Raw genomic sequence first — 19,646 nt, forward strand, 5'->3', positions numbered from 1 at the left:
TATATATATATATATATATATAAACATATACATATATGAAATATGGAGCAAAACATCAATATTTTTTGCTAACAAATAGACGCATATATTCAAACATCCGTGCTTTCTAGATAAAAGGTATAGTGGATAAAATTGTTTGACGTTTGAGTTTTGGGCGAAGATCTTTTCCATTGTCATTACTTACCTACTTTTATCAGTAATCATTCTGCATAAAATTTATATATATTGACAGAAATTGATTAATACATTTTATTGAAATAGATATTTATCTATGATTTCACTGAAGACTCCTAGATGACTTGCAGAGACACATTTTCTCTTTACCCCATGTAACACAAAATCTATTTTTACTTGAATTCTTTACTTATCATCTTTAATGTTAGTATATTGATGTGCATAATTAACCACAGTGTTTCTGTCATCAAGTAATTGTTAATATATGAAAAATTTAAATGTTTGGAATATACTACTTCAGAGTATTACTGTTGCCGCCATCTGTATTAGAGGGAAAAATGGTAGGGGTGGCCACAGCTCTAGCACTAGCTCCGCCCCTGACTGACTGACTGACTGACTGACTGACTGACTGACTGACTGACTGACTGACTGACTGACTGACAGACAGACAGACAGACACTTTTGGACCATTACCCCACACTGCTCCCCGGGAGTCACACAATGGCAGCCCACTGCTCTCCAAGGCGATGGGTTAAATGCAGAGAAGTAATTTCATTGCTCAGTATTTGTGAACAATAAAAAGCTGAAAACTAAATTTAAGCAATAAAAACATTTTAATCATTACTTTTACATTTTTGTGGACCATATCCCTGTGTTTTGCTATAAAAATCAAAACAAATATTTACAATAAAAAAAACAAAGCAAAAATCATGTTGAATCAAAATTGCATTAAAATAGTACAGCTGCCCCAATGTGTAATTTTCAGTGACATCTACCAGTCAGTCGAGACCATTTTAGTGTAGTTTACATAAATAATTTCCTAAACAGTTTTTTATCAATCTGTGTAGGATTGTATTTAGGTCTACTGTATAATGCCAAGGCAAACATAAAGATTAAGACTTTCAGTACTTAGGTGATAAATATATATATATATATATATATATATATATATATATATATATATATATATATATATATATATATATATATATATATATGTATATATATATATATATATATATATATATATATATATATATATATAAATATATATATATATCTATGTGTGTGTGTGTGTGAATAGCTATATAGCTAATATATTACATTTATGTCAGTAAATCCCTTAAAATTATTACATACTGCACCTTTAAATTAGGAGTTGAATGATACGATAAAGTTTGGTAAAAAGTTGTCTGATACTCAACCGAGGTATTGTAGAAATTATTTTAACCTGTTGAAAAAGATGGATCCAGACCCCATTAGAAAATATATCATATATATATATATATATATATATATATATATATATATATATATATATATATATATATATATATATATATATATATATATATATATATATATATACCTCAGGTCTTACTGAGATAAATACATTTTGCAGCTAATCAGTCCAGTTTATTAAAGTTTTTTCTTTGAAAAAAAAAGATTCATATATATTTTTTTCATGACATGTACCCGTTCGAAGTGTAACCGCCTATGTTTTCCGGGTAGATCCGCCGATGTCATATTTGAATGGGTCTATGGTTGGTCGGACTGACGGTTAGAGGAAGCTTGTCCGCCCGGTAGTGAGCGGAGGAGGGGGACTAGGCAGCCACCGAGCCGCTGAAATATCTCCACCAACAGCCACCAGAAGCGCACATCTCTCATACGCTTCGCTTGGAGTCACATAAAGGTGGGTAAAACACGCGTCTGTGTTAGGTATTTTATACAGAACAGCCGAGCGCTGGATGTTTTGCTGCTTGTGTACAAAGGCTTTCTTCTCCGGAGAAAATGCCGGGGCTGCAGCGCCCTGCAGGCCCGCTACTGTCTTTCAAGTCTCCGACTCTATTCCTCCGCTCTATCACACTATCTTCGCCTTCCTTTTTTTAATAATCACCTAAACCTTTTACTACAAAGCATTACCGACCTCTGTGTTCGACCAGAAGCGTTGTTAAAAAGGAAAGCGAGGGTTTTGACATCCGTGGCCGGTGCGAGGAAACATGGTTGCTCTGCGGAGTCTCCTGCGGAGGCACGCCGGGCATCGACGCGCTCTGCGCCGCTAGAGGGTTAGAGGGCCGGCCGGTACTGCGCGGTAGCGCTCCAGGAAGGGATTGGGAGGTGGACATGTTTGACTACGCATTAAAATAACGCTACAAGCGGATGTTTGGATGATTAGGGAAACTTTCTTTATTTTAAAGAAGAGAAAGTTCGTACACTATAATGAGTTATTTATTTTTTTACTCTATAAAATGCGTTTTTTCCTACTTCGGTCGCCCTCGCAGACCAGCTGTGGTTTCGTGTCGCTGTTTCCACGCTACACTGGTTTGCTTTCAGCAGGTTGAGGTAATGAGAGAGCCTCTGTTTATTGCTTCTTGGTATCAGAAAAGTTACCTGGGATTCCCATGGCTTTTATAAGAGGGTGACTTTACAGTCAGGCTGGGGGGGATTTATTTTTTTATTTTTATTTATTTATTTTTTATGCAGCGTCTTCTCTATGGTGCAGATATCTGTAAACACGATCCTTTTCAACTTAAAGAAGGAATACCCGATTAAACTCTTGGGACCAGGGGCGGAGCTATATGGGGGGCCAGGGGTGGCCATGGCTACCCTTAGCCAATCATTGGCCACCCCTACCATTTATTTCTCTCTAATACAGATGGTGGTAACCATAATACTCTCAAGTGGAATATTCAAAACATTTACATTTTTCATTTATTAACACTCCCAGAATTCTGATCCTACTAGAACTCCCACTGGCCATCAATTTGACGGTTGAAATTTTTCCCAATGGAACGTATAAATAGTAATGATGTCATCAACTGAGATAGTTCTAGTGTGCGATATAAACCCATTGTGGATATGTAAACCTTAAAACGGGTCTAATATATATTTTTCACGAGCTGTGTTGTATGCTATTATTATTTGTGTTCTAAATTTATATTCAAAATATATCCGTAGAGTCAGACTGTTTCACTACACAGGTTCAAAGTTTGAAATTACAATTGTATTTACAGAAATTGATTGATTTCCCCCCAAACATTTCCCGCAGACCACCGTTTCATATTTATGACAAATTATAATTCATTAGATGTGATTATTGTGGCATTTAAAATGCTTTCTTAAAAAAAGTGTATAAAAACGATTTAATCAGATATATCGCAATATATTTGCGCGGAACTGCTTCCGGTTGATCGTAAATGCGTATGTTTGGAAAAGAAGCTTGAGGAGGAGAAAAAAGCTACTATTGGGATATGCTAATTTCAACAAAAGTGGCTGGAAAATGAGGAATTCAGGACATGGCTGCAGCCTGTCGACTGTAAAGATGACAAAGGATTTTGCCTTGTATATTTGAGAGTCATGGGTACTTGATGGCATTAGAATTATTTCTAGGAGCATTAAAAAGCATTACATTTGAGTTACTCATTCCTGTATAAACCCTGTATAAGAAAAACATAGTGAAGAGTTAAAAAAATAAATAAAATACTGTACTGTAAAATGTTTTAACAGTATAAATACTTGTGTAAATATTTGAAAATGGCAGCAACATCAGAGATGTACAATGACAATGTCATTTAACTGACTAAGATAGCAAATGTGCAAAATTAGCATGAATGTAGCAACGTATTCAGGTTGTTAAGAACAGTGGTGGTTATAGAGTCTTAAAGCTGCTGGGAGGAAGGATCTGTGATAACGCCCTCTGGTGCATTTTGGGTACAGCAGTCTGTCACTGAAGGAGCTCTCCTTTGAATGAGCAAACTATTCACAGTTAAAGTTATCTGTTTTTTTTAATGCTGCTTTTATGTAGATTTTTAGGCTGAAATTTAAGACTTCATGGAACCAAATTTAACCAGGGTTACAATAGACTTTGGTAGAGATAAAGACCAAAAGGATGATGGGACATCTGTTTTTTTTCCAAGTATGAAACTTTAAGTTATTCTTGTGATGACAAATTATTTATCCTGACACACCACATGGAAAACCATTTTGTGTGTATATGATATCTAATAAAAATGTTTGTTGGTGATGTCCAAGATGACGCTGTTTGGTGCAGTTCTCCAAAATAGAACTTCACTTCTCTCCATATCTTCCCCATTGTGCATATTTCTGCAATGAGTTTCAGACTTCGTCCAGCATACTGGTCTGTGGGTAAAAGAAATTAGCTTAGATGGATTATTACACCCTAACCGAACAGAACACCTAAGATTACAAACATGGTTAATTGCATGTCTAAAATACTGCCATTTGTCATATCAAGGTAGTTTTAAGCTCATAGTGTAGAATATTTAACCATAGTCTTCAATGGGAATCAAACGAACATGAATAATTTCCTTTTAGACTTTTTTTTTTTATTATTATTAAAAAAGTGAAATTTAGATCGACTTTCAAGTATAAGGAGGAATAAAATTAACACTGTGCTTACTTTTAGAGATTTACTTTGTCCACTTTATCAAGCTACTAAAAATGAAAAATCCATTAGAAAACCTTCTATTTTTTTTGTTTTTTTGTATACCTGCAGCTTTGGTCTGGTTTGGGTCAATATGAAAGCACGATTGGACCCTAACGCGCACCAAACTAGTGCAGTCTTAAGTGGTCGCCCCCAGTCGAACTCTAGTGCGCACTAGTTGATGTCTGAAAACAACCTTACTCTGGTATGTTAATATTACAGTTAGAGCTGAAACAATCAGATTAATCCAAATTTAATTGATTATTTAAATAATCGTCAGCTTATTTAGTAGTCAATTAATCTTTAACTGGAGTATAGAGACAAACGGGACTAACAAAGCTAGAGGCATGTTTAATTCCCGTTGAAGACTATGGTTAAATATTCTACACAATGAGCCAATTAGAGCAGCAATTATTTAAAAAAAATGTAAACAATTTAATATTAAAAAAACAAACTTTTTTTTTTGTCTGTCAGTATGCTTTATCCAAAACTCCTCAAGTGGAAAATTTTTAGTTTCACCTTGTTTCATTTCATAAAAATAACTGGCAGATGAATAGATTTGCAAAATAATCGTTAGTTCCAACCCTATTGGAGTACATACAAGACAATAAGCAGTCTACAGCATAATTGAAGCTAGTGTTTTAACAATATACAAGTGATGTGAAACAGAGAAGTTATTTTGCCAGACGTTATCCCTAACTTGTCTGACTGGTCTCCAAACCAAAAGGTGCCATGAAAACAAAGGTGAGGAGTAACAATGGGAAATTAACTGAGCCTGTAGGGAAAGTACAGCGTTTAAACACTACAGCCCAGATCTGGGCCAGGGTGTGTTCTCTCAGTTTGTTTTTATAGCCAAAGTATGTTTTTCTTTGTATGACATATGATACATTTCAACTTAATCATCTCTTAGTTGACAGGGAGTTTTTCCCAAAACAAGTCTGATAGTCTAATATGATTGTATAAAAAGCCTCAGGATAAATTGACACTATGGAGTCCTGATCTCGTCTTAACAATAACGTTATGTTTCTGGTTCAGCCCCTTTGTCACAGTTAAAGTTATTTAAAACTTTTTATTTGTTTCCATACTGCAAACACATATAGGTGACCAGCTGTTTCCTGCCATAACTCATAAAGATCAGCATTGTTGCCATATTCCCTACAGGGATGTGCATCGCAAATTAGCTGAGGTTATAAATATTGGTGTTCAGTATTTGTTCATACTTAAGTAACAGTTGTTCCTATGGGAAAAAAAGCTGCAGAACAATAAATAAAGGAACATAAATAGGCCTTCACTGAATTGCATGTTTTCTTGTATTTTTCCATTTTGAAGGGAAGCTAAGAAAATTTGTACACAAAAGTTAGTAAAATTATTAAGATATGGGAGGGGAAACATTTTTCTTTAGGACTGCAGTGTGTCTTCACAAATAACAACATTTATATGTTACATGTTATAAAACTTTTAAACAAAAAATGAATACCTTTTTAGTATTTTTTTTTTTCTGTACCCTTTTAGTGCTTTCAAACATAAAGCGCTCTGGGTATCGGAGCCAGGGCCTGCAGTCAACTTTTTTGGCCACCAGCCACTGTGGCAAGTAGATTTCAAACTCCACCTGCCATAGTAGTTTATTTTTTATTTTTTATACCATCCCAAATTTTTTTACTGGCTAAAATAAAGGTGAACAACTTAGAAAATGCTTTAGAATGGTTCTTGAACTTGTACAGGTCTTCCGCTCTTAACAAGAACAGAAAATTTAAATCGGATCATTATCCTGATGAGCAGACTGCACCTACGTTTAGAGGTTAACTTTCTTACTTAAAAACATTTTAAAACAATGTTTTCCTATTAATAAAAGCAAATAAAGCCAACATTCTCTCCAGATTGCAATGACGGAACAGAGCAGCTTACCAACCAGAGCATCAAGCATCTAAAGCGCCTGACCTCAAAATGAGTGTCCAAGTTGAGGCGCTGGAGCCTTTTTTGAAGCTGAAAACACTCTTGCTGCATTATAAGCGCTGAAAAAGCTCTATGTATTGGATCGTCCAGACTGGACAGGACTGGGATTTTCAACAGTTCTTTAAAGCGGCACGCATACATTTTATGCACAAGTGGCAATAGACTTGTAACCTTCTAAGTTAACGCCCCCTGACAGCAAGTGGATGCACTGCACTGTCGCAAAATTATTATTATTTATTAGATATCTAATTTTTATAGACTAAACATTACATATCTTATCGACACCTGACTGGGATGACAGAGTTCAGTATGAATTTTTTGATATTTTGAATCATGTATTTGAAAGCTCAGGTTGAACAATAAAAATGTAGTCCAAAATGCAATGTTGACTTCAAAATGTATCAAATTTCAATTGCCTCACACAGTTTCTGCTTTTGTCTTTCTTCCAGATTGAACCATGTAACTTGTCGGAGGCTTTTCCCCTCTGATGCTCAAGGAACACTCCATACTCCTCTAGAATGTATTTGATGAATGTACCTCCTGTCGCAGCGACGGAAACAGAATGGCGAAGATGTTGCCCACCTGGGGGCTATAGCCTTCCGGTTTGCTTCAATGACTCTGATGCAGAATTGTCCACTAGAGGCACAGCAATCTCAGATAAGGTCCAGATGATCATAGAGAGCCTCAGGAGCAGCCAGTCCTCACTCGAAATGGGCGATGAGATTGAGGCAAATATGCCATCAGGACAGGAACGCCATACCCAAGTGTGCAAGGCTGGAGTGGGTAACTATGTGGGAGTCAAGTCAAAGAGGAAAAAACCCACTGAAAACCCACACGCCCGTTTTTCTCTTAAAAACAACCATGACAGTAGTGACTCCGACAGTGACGATTCGGTTGATAGAGGAATTGAGGAAGCAATACTGGAATACCTGAAAGAAAAAGATGGTCACAAACGCAAGGCTGAACCATCTTCCTCTTTTCTGAAGTCCTCCAAAATGCCAAGGAAAAACCCACCAACCTTGGAGTGTGCCAGACAGCGATCTGAAGACGACTCTTCCTTGAGATCCAATAGCCAGCCTCCAATAAGTGTCAAAACAGAAAGCCCGATCACAACAGCTACTGTACCACTAAAAAAGTATATTAAAAACAAAGCCTCCCAGGAAGAAAACTTTGATTTGAGTAAATTTTCAACTGATAATTCACTGGGTTCCAAAGAGCAACAGAAGAGCCCCTCTGAAACTATTCGGATCTGTAACAAAACTACCCAACACCCAGTAATACCAAAGATAGAGGAGCACTTGAGTGATTCCAGTAGTGATGATGGCATCGAAGAGGCTATTCAAAGATACCAGTTAGAGCAAAAGGGGTTGCAGAATAAGAGGGAATATCTGAATCCGCAAACATTCCAAGAAGATTCTGACTCTACAAGTGACGATGGCATTGAAGAAGCTATTCGTAGCTACCAGCTTGAGCAACAGAAGGAGAATAGTTTCCAGAAGCAACTCCTCTACAAGCCTAAAGCCCCCATCAAGTTATCAGTACCTCCTGCTGAAAGTAAAAACTCTGAAATGAGAACAAACAAACTAAAAAGAAAAAAAGGGAAACTGACTCAAACTCCATCTGTATCAAAACCTAAGACTTCACTATCAAACAGCGCCAAGGGAAAGGGAAACGGACTACTCTCACTGAAAGAGACTTTCAAAGAGCAGTCGTCTCCAACTCCTTCCAAAGTTAAAACCTCTGCAGAACTGATGTGTGCGGAAGCAATACTGGATATCTCCAAAACTGTAATGCCTGGAGCCTTCCATCAGGGCATTGGTCTCAATACGTTTGCTCTGGCTGGACCTTCCTCTCTTCCTGATAGAAACCTCCATGAAGAAAGCAATGATAGTTCTGTCGATAGTGAAGATGGGATTGAACAAGAAATCCGAAAATTTCTTGAGCAGAAGGCCCTAATGCATAAACAACCAGCCACTGCTCAGCAGCCCTGTGATGTACTTCACCCAGAGAAGGGGAAAGGTGGAGACGCTGCTGTTCAACAGAAGCCACAAAAATTGTCTTTAACACAGAGAAGAAAGCAAATGGAGAAAAGTGTAACTCTGACGAACATATCAGAAACTGCTGACAAAATTAAAGAAACTGCTGAGCATACAAAAGAATCAAAAGCTTCAACCCTTCCAATGGGAAGCCAATCCCAACCAAGCACAGCATTACAAAGGACAGACCAAAGCGGAGACAAAAGCAGTTCATTTGACAGTGACGAAGACCTCGACACTGCGATCAAAGACCTGCTAAAGACAAAAAAGAAATCGAAAAAAAAGATCAAAGACCTGAAAAAGAAGCCCAAGAAAAGCATTAAAGATGCAGAGCCATTGTCGGGGAATGCTTTCCCCAACAAAAAGCTCCAACACAAGCCTGGGTCCAAGTGTAGTGCTTTGAAAAAAGTGCAAAGGAGTGATGCTGACGTAAAAGATAAGCTTGGATTCAGTAAAAATATCTTGCATCAAAAGCAAATGGATAAAAGTGAGACAGCAGACTCTCTCAGAGGGGAAGAACTAGACACCAAGCCACTGCAGATTGTTGACCCCCATCTTGAAATTGACGATGACAGCAGCTCAGTAGACAGTAATGACAGCATTGAGCTAGAGATAAGAAGGTTTCTGGCTGAGAAGGCCAAAGTTTCCTCTGGAGACAAAAGCGATGATGTAGCTATGTCTAAGAATGGTTCCTATGTGGTTCAAGACACAGATGTTCAGTTTCCTGTCGTTGACGTTAAACAGGAAACTCAGCTGGCTGAGATTCCTCTAAAACCTAATAGTCCGCTGTCTGTACCTCAAGTAAGGACCCCACAGAGGATTGATCCTGAGATAACATCGAACAGCCCAGAGTCATGCGCAACATCTATTCAGTCCTGCAGTCCCAGTCTTTTGGAGCCAGCCGATGGTGCAGGAGCAACTAGGAACCAGCAAATGAGGACCAATGCTGCCAGTGATGCTCCAGTAAACGGGACTCAACATGTGGAAAGAGTTCACCCAGCTTTGAGTCAAGACCGGGCTCGTTCCCTTGCAGAGTCAATTAAATGGCGCCAGAGCCTGGGGCTTCCCGTTCCTGACCCAAAGACCCTAAGCTGGACTTCCTTTCATATCACCTCTTTGGAAAGACTCTCTTCCTCAGAAAATCGGGACTTAAAATCACAGACTCCCACCTCTGCTTGGTGCACTCCAAGGACCAGCAGAGCTCCTTTTTCCAACTCGACAGATGTAGGTGGGAATACCCCAGTCAGACCCCCCGTTCTAAAGTTTTCCCCTGCTGCCAGGCAGCACTCAAAGATGACCTTTACACAGAGCCTTACGCCTGGAAACAGGTCCCAGTTCTCCTTGGAAGAAGGCCGGGCGAGTACTGTTCACGTTCCTAAGGACAAGAGTGTGTTTGTAGAGCTGGAGACTAATAGGACCAACCATGTCCAAGTTCAAAGCAGGGAAAGGAGTGAGGGAAAGAAGGCAGACTCTCTTAATGAGAGAAAAAGAGAAGGCAAGAGCAAGAAGATGTATGATGAAGGAGCTCATCAAGACAGAGAGGATGAAGAGTTTATAGATGAGTCAGATTGTGAATCAGGCAGCAAGAGAGATCCAGATAAGAAGCAGGGCTTTCCAGCATTGTAAGTATTTGCTTTGATCACTAACCCTCAACATCATCATAGTTCTATATGTTTACTTCCTAATGTTGCCCTGCTAATTAATACCACATCGCTTAAACTCATGTACAAACTCTAAGGGAATACTTGTTGGTATAATAAAACAAAACATGCTCTTTTTGTATAGTTAATGTGTAACACCGTGGCAACAATACATTTTGCGCTCTTTTTCTTATTTCATATCCTCAGTTGTGAAAAGCAATACAGTGGGGTTTTGGTACAGTAAGAGGTAGGAACACCAGGAGAATGTGTATTACCTAAAGAAATAAAACACCTTTTTCTTTTAGAAGCAATGGAGAAATATAGCAATGTCACTGCGGCAAAATAAAGATTTAAGGGAAAGAAAATGGTCAGAATTTTTTACTTCTTTTTATAGAACCACTCGGAAATCCAGGGTAACGTCTTGATGATTAAAAAACTACAAAAAAGTTTCACATAATCTCTCTGGAGATGCCTATGAAAAACTTCAGTTTCTAAAGTCATAATAGAATTTCATATAAGATTAATTTTTCCATTCATTTGGCTTTAAACTGATTTTTATGTTAAACGATGTTGGTTTAAAAAAAGAGACTAGTAAGGAAGAATGTATTAAATGATTATTGAATGATTTGAAAAGGAAAACCTTGACTGTCCTCCCCACCAAACCTCTTCAAGTGTTAAGCACTAGATACCAACTGTTTCTGCTTCCACCACACAATGTTACCCCCCAACCAAGCAGAGTTGGCATAAAAAAACATTGTTAAAGTTGAAGGAATACGCACTTACCTTTCTGCTGCTTTATATGACATTAAACCAGTGGCACAGTAGAATCTTTTGGAGCATTCCTCTGCATTGTTTTAATGTCTAAATGATGTGAAACCTCCTTATAGAGGTTACCTAATCCATGACCACAACAACTTTGCAAAACTTTCTTCCTTTTGACTTGCAACTCAGACTTAAATAAATGAGGAAATAATTCTAGGATCTCCTACCCAAAACAAACCAAACGACACCATAAGATGAGAAAAGTCATTTTAGCAATGCAAATGCATTGTCTAATCTTTCCACATTTGATTATACACTGTCACTTTATTAAATTGGACATTGTAGCATTTAAAGTTACGCTCAGTTATATTAAATCCATCATCAAAGTTTCAGACTCCGGTCATTTCAACTGATGGGTCTTTTTTTTTATATCCCCACACTATATTAACTGATTGGCTTAATATGACTCCCATCACTTTTTCCCAAATTGGTGTTATTCGTCTGTAAACCGCAATTTGATTATTTTCTTTTTAAAGTGAGCAACTCATAAAGCATCTATTTGCAAGGATTTCTGGAGGTAAAGTATCTGCCTTCTGATATTAAACATAAACTTGGAATATAACACAGGGAATGTCAAACATTTACTAGAAAATACCTTTTTGTGATACTGGTTGTCACCAGATGTTAAATCGAACTGGGTTTACATGTTTGTTGTTTTTAAGTTAGATCCATCTCCAGAAACTGCCAACATTTAGCACAGCAACTTCTTTGGTGGAAAAATTCCTATTTTTCTTTTCTTTTCTTTTTTTTTTGCACTGGACTTAAATAGATTTATTAATGAGCTCAATAATACAACTCAGAGAATTCTTTACTGATTTATAAATGTTATTTGTTGTGATGAAATCAATTTGCCTGTTTGAATAAAAGTGTTTCTACACTGAAGGTCCCAGCAGTAAGACTTTAGTTCACTGATATGGCATTGAGGTAAATCTAAGGCTTTTTTTGTCATTGAACTTCTTGTTAAGAAACATCTTTGTATTTCTAATATGTGATTATTTTACTTTTTTTTTTTGTCTGCAAGTGGTTTACTCAGTACCACATAAAATTTCACATTAAGTCTTGTTACTTCTGATTTTTTTTTCCAGTTTTTGATTCTTTGATATTCCAAAACCTTTTTGAGCAAAGCAGTTAATCATGCATTAGATTCTTCCCCATATGAACCTCATGAATAAAAATATCAGTGTTTTTGTTTTTTAAATTTTTTTAGTTTCATTGTTAATTGGTCTTATTTTGGACAGAAAAGCAAGAATTATGTGAAAAATATTGGAGCTTTGTCTATCTTACTTCCTGAATGGTTGAGGTCTTGAAACAATCAGATTGTTGTTTGTATGCTTCAAAGTCGGCTGCTGCTGAACACCAACAGTCTCAGACTCTAAACCTCTATGATGAAGATTGTTCCGGATTCCACAGAAATCTCACCGTCGCCCTGTTGTCTTACTGAATGTGATTCTCTGTGTGTTCATTTCTTTATCATATCAAAGATTTTCTTTGGAATGATAAAATGCTATTTATTTTTGTTTATGACAAAAAGAAATCATTTGCTGAACATGCTGTGCATTTCCAGGCTTTTTTTTGTTTCTGTAAATATTTTTTTTTTTACTTTTTTCTTTCGTTCTTCAGAATATAAATACAGTTTTGCTGTGTCATTTAAGTGTGAAATAAAAAAAATCATGATGGAACATCAGTGGCTCTTGTTGCAATTCATTTAGATGAATATTTTTGGTGAGAAAATGATAATTTTCAATTGCTTGAAATCGAGGAGAAGCTTGTTTTCTAATGGACGTTCTGCTCTGCATCACTCAGGTCTTTGTCCACTGCCATAGATCCAGGAATCACTTTCAGCCCATGCATAGCTCTTTCCACAGAGAAGAGGTGCATGATTTTCAGCAGGCAATACTTAGTTAGAAAACGCATAAAGGTACAAATTTGCAACAAAAAAAAGCACAAATTTTGGGTGTTGTCCAAACCCATAGAATAAGAAGAGTGTTTGTTGTCATGTTTTCAGGAGAATCCATCCAATCTGAGTGCTTTTAGGCAAACAGGGACCCTGCAGCATGTCAGAAGAAAGCTTCAGTTTGTTCCGACTGATGTGTAAGTTTGCCAGGAACAATTTGTAAAAAATTATACTCATTAAAATATTCTGAATGCATCTTTTTTTTTTCTTTTTTTCCAGGAGAAGGAAGGCAGTTGACAGAATTTAACAGCATGTTTTGTTTTCCTTCTTTTTGTTTTATTCCAAGTTAACAGTTCTTGTTAGTTCAAAATAATAGAAATTAGAAAATAGTTTTCTAATTTCATGTTTTTGTTTTTATGGCTAACAAATGAGATTTAAAAGCAATTTTGGAGTATTAAGTAAGGAAGTTCAATTTTCTGCAGTAAAAAAAAAAAACATTTAAATTGATAATTTAGAAGTTCAAGTTTACTTGTTTGTGGCATATTGTGTTGTTTTTTTGCCTGTTACCAGTGTTCTATTTGTAAATTTTTCTGTGTAATGCTTGATTTCTATTTCATATTTTAAACCATAAGAAAGAGTTCTAGCCAAACGGGGTCTTAAACTTCAAAAAATATGTATGGATATTTTTTTTATTCACACATTGAGTTTTATTTCATTTATTAAAGCTAGTCATGACTGGCATACTTTTTTTTTTTTTTACACATTTTCATTTCTAATGTTGCTTTTTTTTTAATCCACTGGCTTTACTTTACTAAATAACGAAGGCATAATTGGTGTTATTTCTTATTATTCATGTGGGGTTGTTTGTGCCACGCAGATTTGAGACGTTTTAAGTGTGGAACTATGGAAGTTGTAGTTTTTACATGTTTTGCTGCGACATTATGTTCTTGTTTACGGCGCCAAACCGCGCATGCGCAGTTTGATGACCTTCTTTGAGCAGCATGGCCGCTCGGGCGTTTACAAAAGGTTTGTAATAAAAAGAAACCTGTGAAAAATAAGTTCATTAAAACATTTTGTCCTAATTTGGATTTATTGTCCTATATTTTAAGTTTTGGTCCTATTCCGTAGTCGTTGTCGAGCAGGAAACGGGCTATTTTAGCGTAATAGTGCTTTTTTCCTCTGTTTTATGTCAAATATTCGGCATCTGTTTTTGGCTTCACGTTCAGGTTTGTTGGGGTTTCGGCATGTTGGAGCTGCCAAGGTTAAATTCTCCATCAATGGAGAGCACTTTGCCACTGCATCCTCCATTAAATCACCTGAAATTCAAATTCAGTCATTCACAGGTGAGTTGCTGTCTGCTAAGATTTGCTCTTTTTATGGGTCGTCTTCTGTTCAAACTGTCCCTAAATCAGTTTTCCTGTTTCCAGAGAAAATCCCTAATCCGCCACTTGAGAAACATGACCATTTCCGTTTGTCGGAGCTTTTCACCTTAAAGGACTTGTTTGATGCGAGGGTGCATCTTGGACACAAGAAAGGCTGCAGGCACAGGTCTGTATCCTTAGGATCTACTCATGAGCTGGAAAAGGTGCAGGCATTGATGCTCAGCACCAAATGGTGCTCTGTGATTAAATTAACAAATATATATGTTGGAGCAATAAACCTAAGAATATATGCTATTGCAATTAGATTGTATTTAAATGGAAAATGCAAGACTTGAACAAGATGTAGAAGAATACACAGTGGTGTCAAAAGTTCACACATTTGTTACTTAAGTAGAAGTATAGATACTGCAGTTTAAAAACATTCTAGTAAAAGTTGAAGTATCAACTTGACCTCTTTACTCAAGTAAAAGTGAAAAAGTATGTGCTCCAAAAACTACTTAAAGTATAAAGTAACCTTTTAAAAAAACAGCCAGATGCCACTATATGAATTTTAAATTCTTAAAGATAGGGCCAAGGTTGAGGGAGGTCTTGTTGGTCTCCATCTCCCGATACGCTCTCGCCTGTGTCCCACCTTTTAGACATTTCAACATATTTTTCTGAATCCGACATTGTAGCATGGCATAGACAATTCATGTTTGCAGTTTCAAGAACATCTGCCTGCTTCTTATGATTTCCTTTAGCTAACCAATGAGTGTTTGCGTTATATGACTCATCCAATTCCACTAGTTTTCACTAGATGTGGATGGCGCCAATGATCTGCATTGGATGGCGCACATGACGTGAAATAAATATTTATAACATTGAACCGAAGCCAAGAGTAACGAGTAACGTTTGTTTTTAAAATGTAAGGAATAGAAAGTACAGATACTTGTGGGAAAATGTAATCAGTAGAAGTCAAAAGTAGGAAGAAAAATAAGTAATGGAGTAAAGTATAGATACCTAAAAAGTTAAGTACATGAACAATGTATTTGTACTTCGTTACTTGACATCTCTGGAAATACAATTATGTAAATAAAGGCATAAAGAAAAACTGCAACGGGTTGAAATAAACCATACTATTATGTTTTTTATTGCATTCACAATAATAATAATTGAACTTTATTGATCTCACATTGGAGACATTTACCTCTGCATTTAACCCATCCCTTGGGGAGCAGTGGGCAGTCGTGCGGAGCCCGGGGAGCAGTGTGGGGTTATGGCTGCAGAGTGCAGACTGGGGGGATCTAACCAGATACTTGCAACTTACATTCCACACGCTTTCCTGTGCAGCTATGGTATTGATTGACTTTATTGATATCACAGTGGAGAAATGTACTTGTTACATCACCTCAGTTAGTCAAAAGAGAAGAAGTTGCCAAAAGAAGTAAAAGGTGCATTGGATATATACAGTATTTACAGTGCGCCCACATAACACAGTTTTTTTTTTTTTCTTATATCAGAAATAGATATTCAGTCAAACTAATATATATTAAAACGACTCGCCATAGTTTGTTGTTACCACAATAACCTTACGGGGAAAACTAGTTTACTGCTTGAATGGTAGTGGATGAATGTATCTATTCAGGGGCAATTGCCTGGCAACAGGAGAGGATAAAATATAAAAGCGTTCTTTAAACAGGTAGGACCTGTGTATCATCTCATAGGGATTAATCCTCATGTTGATTCTGTCTTCAATCACACACGAAATACTTAGAGGCTCTTTGCAGCCGCTTCCGATGTTATCATCCTCTTAAACAGCCATTATTAGTGGTTATTAGTCCCATAGAATGGCTTCAGATTGTGCCTCCTATCTACCACTAGGCTCAGTAGGTTATCACCAAAAAAATCCTAATCTCAACTCCGATTTTCTCAGGTGTTTAAATACATATTTGCAGCTGTATCCTACAGATAAATAGTTTAAAAATCATATATTTAAATCTGTTCTTTTTTTTTTTTTAGTTTTTTTTTTTAGATTGTCTTTCACAATGGACGTACAGTGATAATTTTAGACAGAGAACTTGCAAAATATCAGAGTGTTAAAATACTTATTTTCCTCTCTGTGTATGTATGGGTATATATATATATATATATATATATATATTAGGGTTGTCAAAAGTATCGAAACTCAAAAAAGTATCGATACTGAAACGTTGTATCCGGATACAATACTTGTTTTTAAAAGTATCGATACAGTGCTACCACCAGTGGCACCTAAGCAGTCATTCATCTAAAGTGCAGAATAGAGGACAATGCACATTCAGAACACGGTGTGATTGAATAATTCTGTGCACTTTTCAGTTTCAGAGTTTTTTTTTTGTAAGAGGTGCAGCTGCTGAGAATTATTTTTGTTTCTTAACTGGTTTGGCTAGTGTCATTGTTATGTGTGCAAAGCATAGCCAAGGAAGGAAAACTTAATTTTAATTTTATAAGTTTTTTATCAAGCTTGCTTAATATTGTGCACAGCATACAACCTTTATTGTATTTATTTATTGTATTTTATTTATTAATGAAAATATTTCTGTAGAATTTTGGTTGACAGAGACATTTTTGATTTATGCCCAATATTGAAGCGTGCTATACGCTGTAGGTCTAGATACGGCCGAGGCAGAGAGGAAGTGGGTGCGAGTTTGTCCGACAATGGAGGGACATGACGGTGAAAAATAGCGGGGATCCAGGTGGGAAAAGGTTTCCAGTTTTCTTGTGCACCTCGCTCTACCAGCTGGTGCATCTTCACGAGTTGTTTTCTGCAATTTCGGTCATAAAAACAAAACAAGCCGGCCTCCTGTCTGCGGCACTGTCTGCAATCAGATAGATTTTGGGAGAGGTGCAGCGGAGTTTCTGTGGAGGGGGCGGGGACGTCGACGCTCTGGAGCCGAGGTATTGAATTGCTCTCATTGCACTGATTTTGTGCAGTATTTTTTGATGCAAAGCCTTTAAGAATCTATAACTCAGTGGCATGATTATTTTTCAGTGAATGAGGTTTTAATAGGCCTAGGTGGAGTACAACTTTTCTACTTCTGTTATTTGCGGTTGTTTCTCAAATAAAATGCATAATGATATTACAGCTTTCATTGATTTATTTCAAATTTGAAACATTGTCCAGCCTGTATGTAAAAAAAACAAAAAAAAAAAAAAATGAACCAATTATTCGAATCTTATCGTGGTGAGTATCGAAAATAATCAAAACGTTGGGTCAGGACATAGATACTGAATCGAATTGCCATGACGGGTGTGATTTACACCACTAATATATATATATAATCAATACATATAAGCTTCATAGTGTGATTGTGTAATGGGTGTTCCCCATCTTGAATTATTACATTTAAGCTGCAAATCATGAATGACGAAAACGTGAGGATGTTTTGTATTTATAAAATGACAGCAATGGCCTTGTACAGCCACGTTATTTCTCCAAAAAGTTAATTTTTTAATTTAGAAGACTTGTTTTCCTTTTTGTGTTGCTGTTACGACTCTCTGTGTCCCTTTTTAAAGGCTCATGGAACCTTACCTGTACGACTGCAGTTTAGACTATGATATCCTTGATCTGGACAAAACGGAGGAGCACCTTCGGCTGGCTCTGAACGTCACGGCACAAACGGCATATCGGGGCGGCATCATCCTCTTCGTCAGCCGCCGCCGCCAGTTCTGCCACCTGGTGGAGACCACAGCCAAGGAGTGTGGGGAGTACGCGCACACACGGTACTGGCAGGGGGGCCTCCTTACCAACGCTCACATCCAGTACGGCCAAGGGGTGCGCTTGCCCGACCTCATCATCTTCCTCTCCACTCTGAACAACGTGTTCCAGCAGCATGTGGCCATCAGAGACGCTGCCAAGATGAACATTCCCACAATAGGAGTGGTGGACTCAAACTGTAACCCCAGCTCGATTACATACCCGGTACCAGGAAACGATGACACTCCGGTTGCCATGGAGCTCTACTGCCGCTTGTTCAAGATGAGCATCAACAGAGCCAAGGACAAACGGAGACAGATGGAGCTCCTTCAGGGCCTGTCTGAACCCTCATCATCCAGCTCATAAGATGCCACCAAGAGATGTTTAAAACACTGCAGCTATAGTTGGACTTTATCCTCTGTTGCAAATCATTTGGGTTTAAAGAGAACTCTGTATATGGCTCATTAAAAATAAATCTTGTTACTTTAAAAAGAGCTCTTTTATTAATATTTTACATATGACATCTATATATCTATATATATATATATATATTTTTTTTTTTTCTCTCAGTGCTTCAGTTATTGGTGTTTAGTTTTATTAGAGAACAAATACCAGGTGACATTACAGTAACAGTTAATATAAGGGAGGGAAAAAAAGTATTTTGCGGTGAAGTTCATAAACTAAGTATTGTTTGGAGTGATTAAGATGTTGGAAATAAATAAATATTGTTGTGTGGTTCTGTTACAGCTCTTAATTGAGCAGATGAGGTCTAATTTACAAAAACCCTTTTTAAAACTAGTTTCTTGAAATTATTTTGAGCTATGATGATTTTTAGGCAAGAGTTTTTTTTCCAAGTTTGGTAAGTAGGCAGCATAAGAGCCAACTCCTGTTTTTCAGGGATTTAGGGATGGAATTAAGGAGTAGTTTGATCAAGTTGAGAGATGTTCAGTGAAGAAACTCGGGACTAAAGACGAGGCTTTCAATTCTGAAAAACAACATCCACGCACGATGATGGCAGTGTGAGATTTTATGCATTTCTGTATAAAAAGAAACAAATGCAGCTCGATTTGAGATCAATAGATAAGAAATTGAAACTTGGAAATATTCGTAGCTTCTGCACACTTTCTCCGTTTTTTGGATCAAGGACTTTTAACCTTGGAATTTCTCTCACCTCTATGTGATAAAAAGATGTTCTGTGATTTCAAAACTAGGCTTTACTTTCATAGAGAAATTACTCTGGGATAACTGCTGCTTAGTTTTTTTTTTTGTCTTCTTAATAAAGCCTGTCACTGGAAAATAATTGCTTAAATTTAGCCTTGTTTTGCTGGAGTTTTCTTTCCTCTTAAAGGTTAAGGGATTCATCTTATTCCAAGACGGTGCAGACAGCAGACAAATTTCCAGGAGGAGTGATTGCAGCAAATCAATGACTTAACAAACTGGGTTTCCTTAATTAAAAGGATTTTTAGAATGGATTTAATAAGTAGAATTGAGAGCATTGTTTATAAGCTTCTTTAGGAAGAGATGAATTGATTTATCTCTGTATGTCTGCAGTTTAATGACCTGATTTCAGTAACACTGCAGACACT

At 37.0% G+C, this 19,646-nt stretch overlaps 2 protein-coding genes across 2 annotated transcripts; both read left to right on the plus strand.

Moving 5' to 3' along the window:
* The first annotated feature begins 1,709 nt into the window (after window positions 1-1,709).
* Window positions 1,710-13,673, plus strand: ppp1r26 (protein phosphatase 1, regulatory subunit 26). The gene is made up of 5 exons (XM_038304999.1): window positions 1,710-1,867; window positions 7,021-10,229; window positions 12,873-12,987; window positions 13,075-13,160; window positions 13,243-13,673. Exons 2-5 carry the CDS (start codon window positions 7,090-7,092, stop codon window positions 13,268-13,270), a joined length of 3,369 nt encoding a protein of 1,122 aa, XP_038160927.1. The 5' UTR covers window positions 1,710-1,867; window positions 7,021-7,089; the 3' UTR covers window positions 13,271-13,673.
* A 165-nt stretch (window positions 13,674-13,838) lies between these two features.
* On the plus strand, window positions 13,839-18,552 carry mrps2 (mitochondrial ribosomal protein S2). Its single transcript, XM_038305000.1, has 4 exons — window positions 13,839-13,989; window positions 14,190-14,306; window positions 14,391-14,511; window positions 17,880-18,552. The coding sequence occupies exons 1-4, from the start codon at window positions 13,965-13,967 to the stop codon at window positions 18,424-18,426; spliced, it is 810 nt and encodes a 269-aa protein (XP_038160928.1). The 5' UTR covers window positions 13,839-13,964; the 3' UTR covers window positions 18,427-18,552.
* The last annotated feature ends 1,094 nt before the right edge of the window (window positions 18,553-19,646 follow it).

This window comes from Cyprinodon tularosa, unplaced genomic scaffold (genome assembly GCF_016077235.1).
Source record: "Cyprinodon tularosa strain WSP-4 unplaced genomic scaffold, ASM1607723v1 ctg55, whole genome shotgun sequence".
NCBI lineage: Eukaryota > Metazoa > Chordata > Actinopteri > Cyprinodontiformes > Cyprinodontidae > Cyprinodon > Cyprinodon tularosa.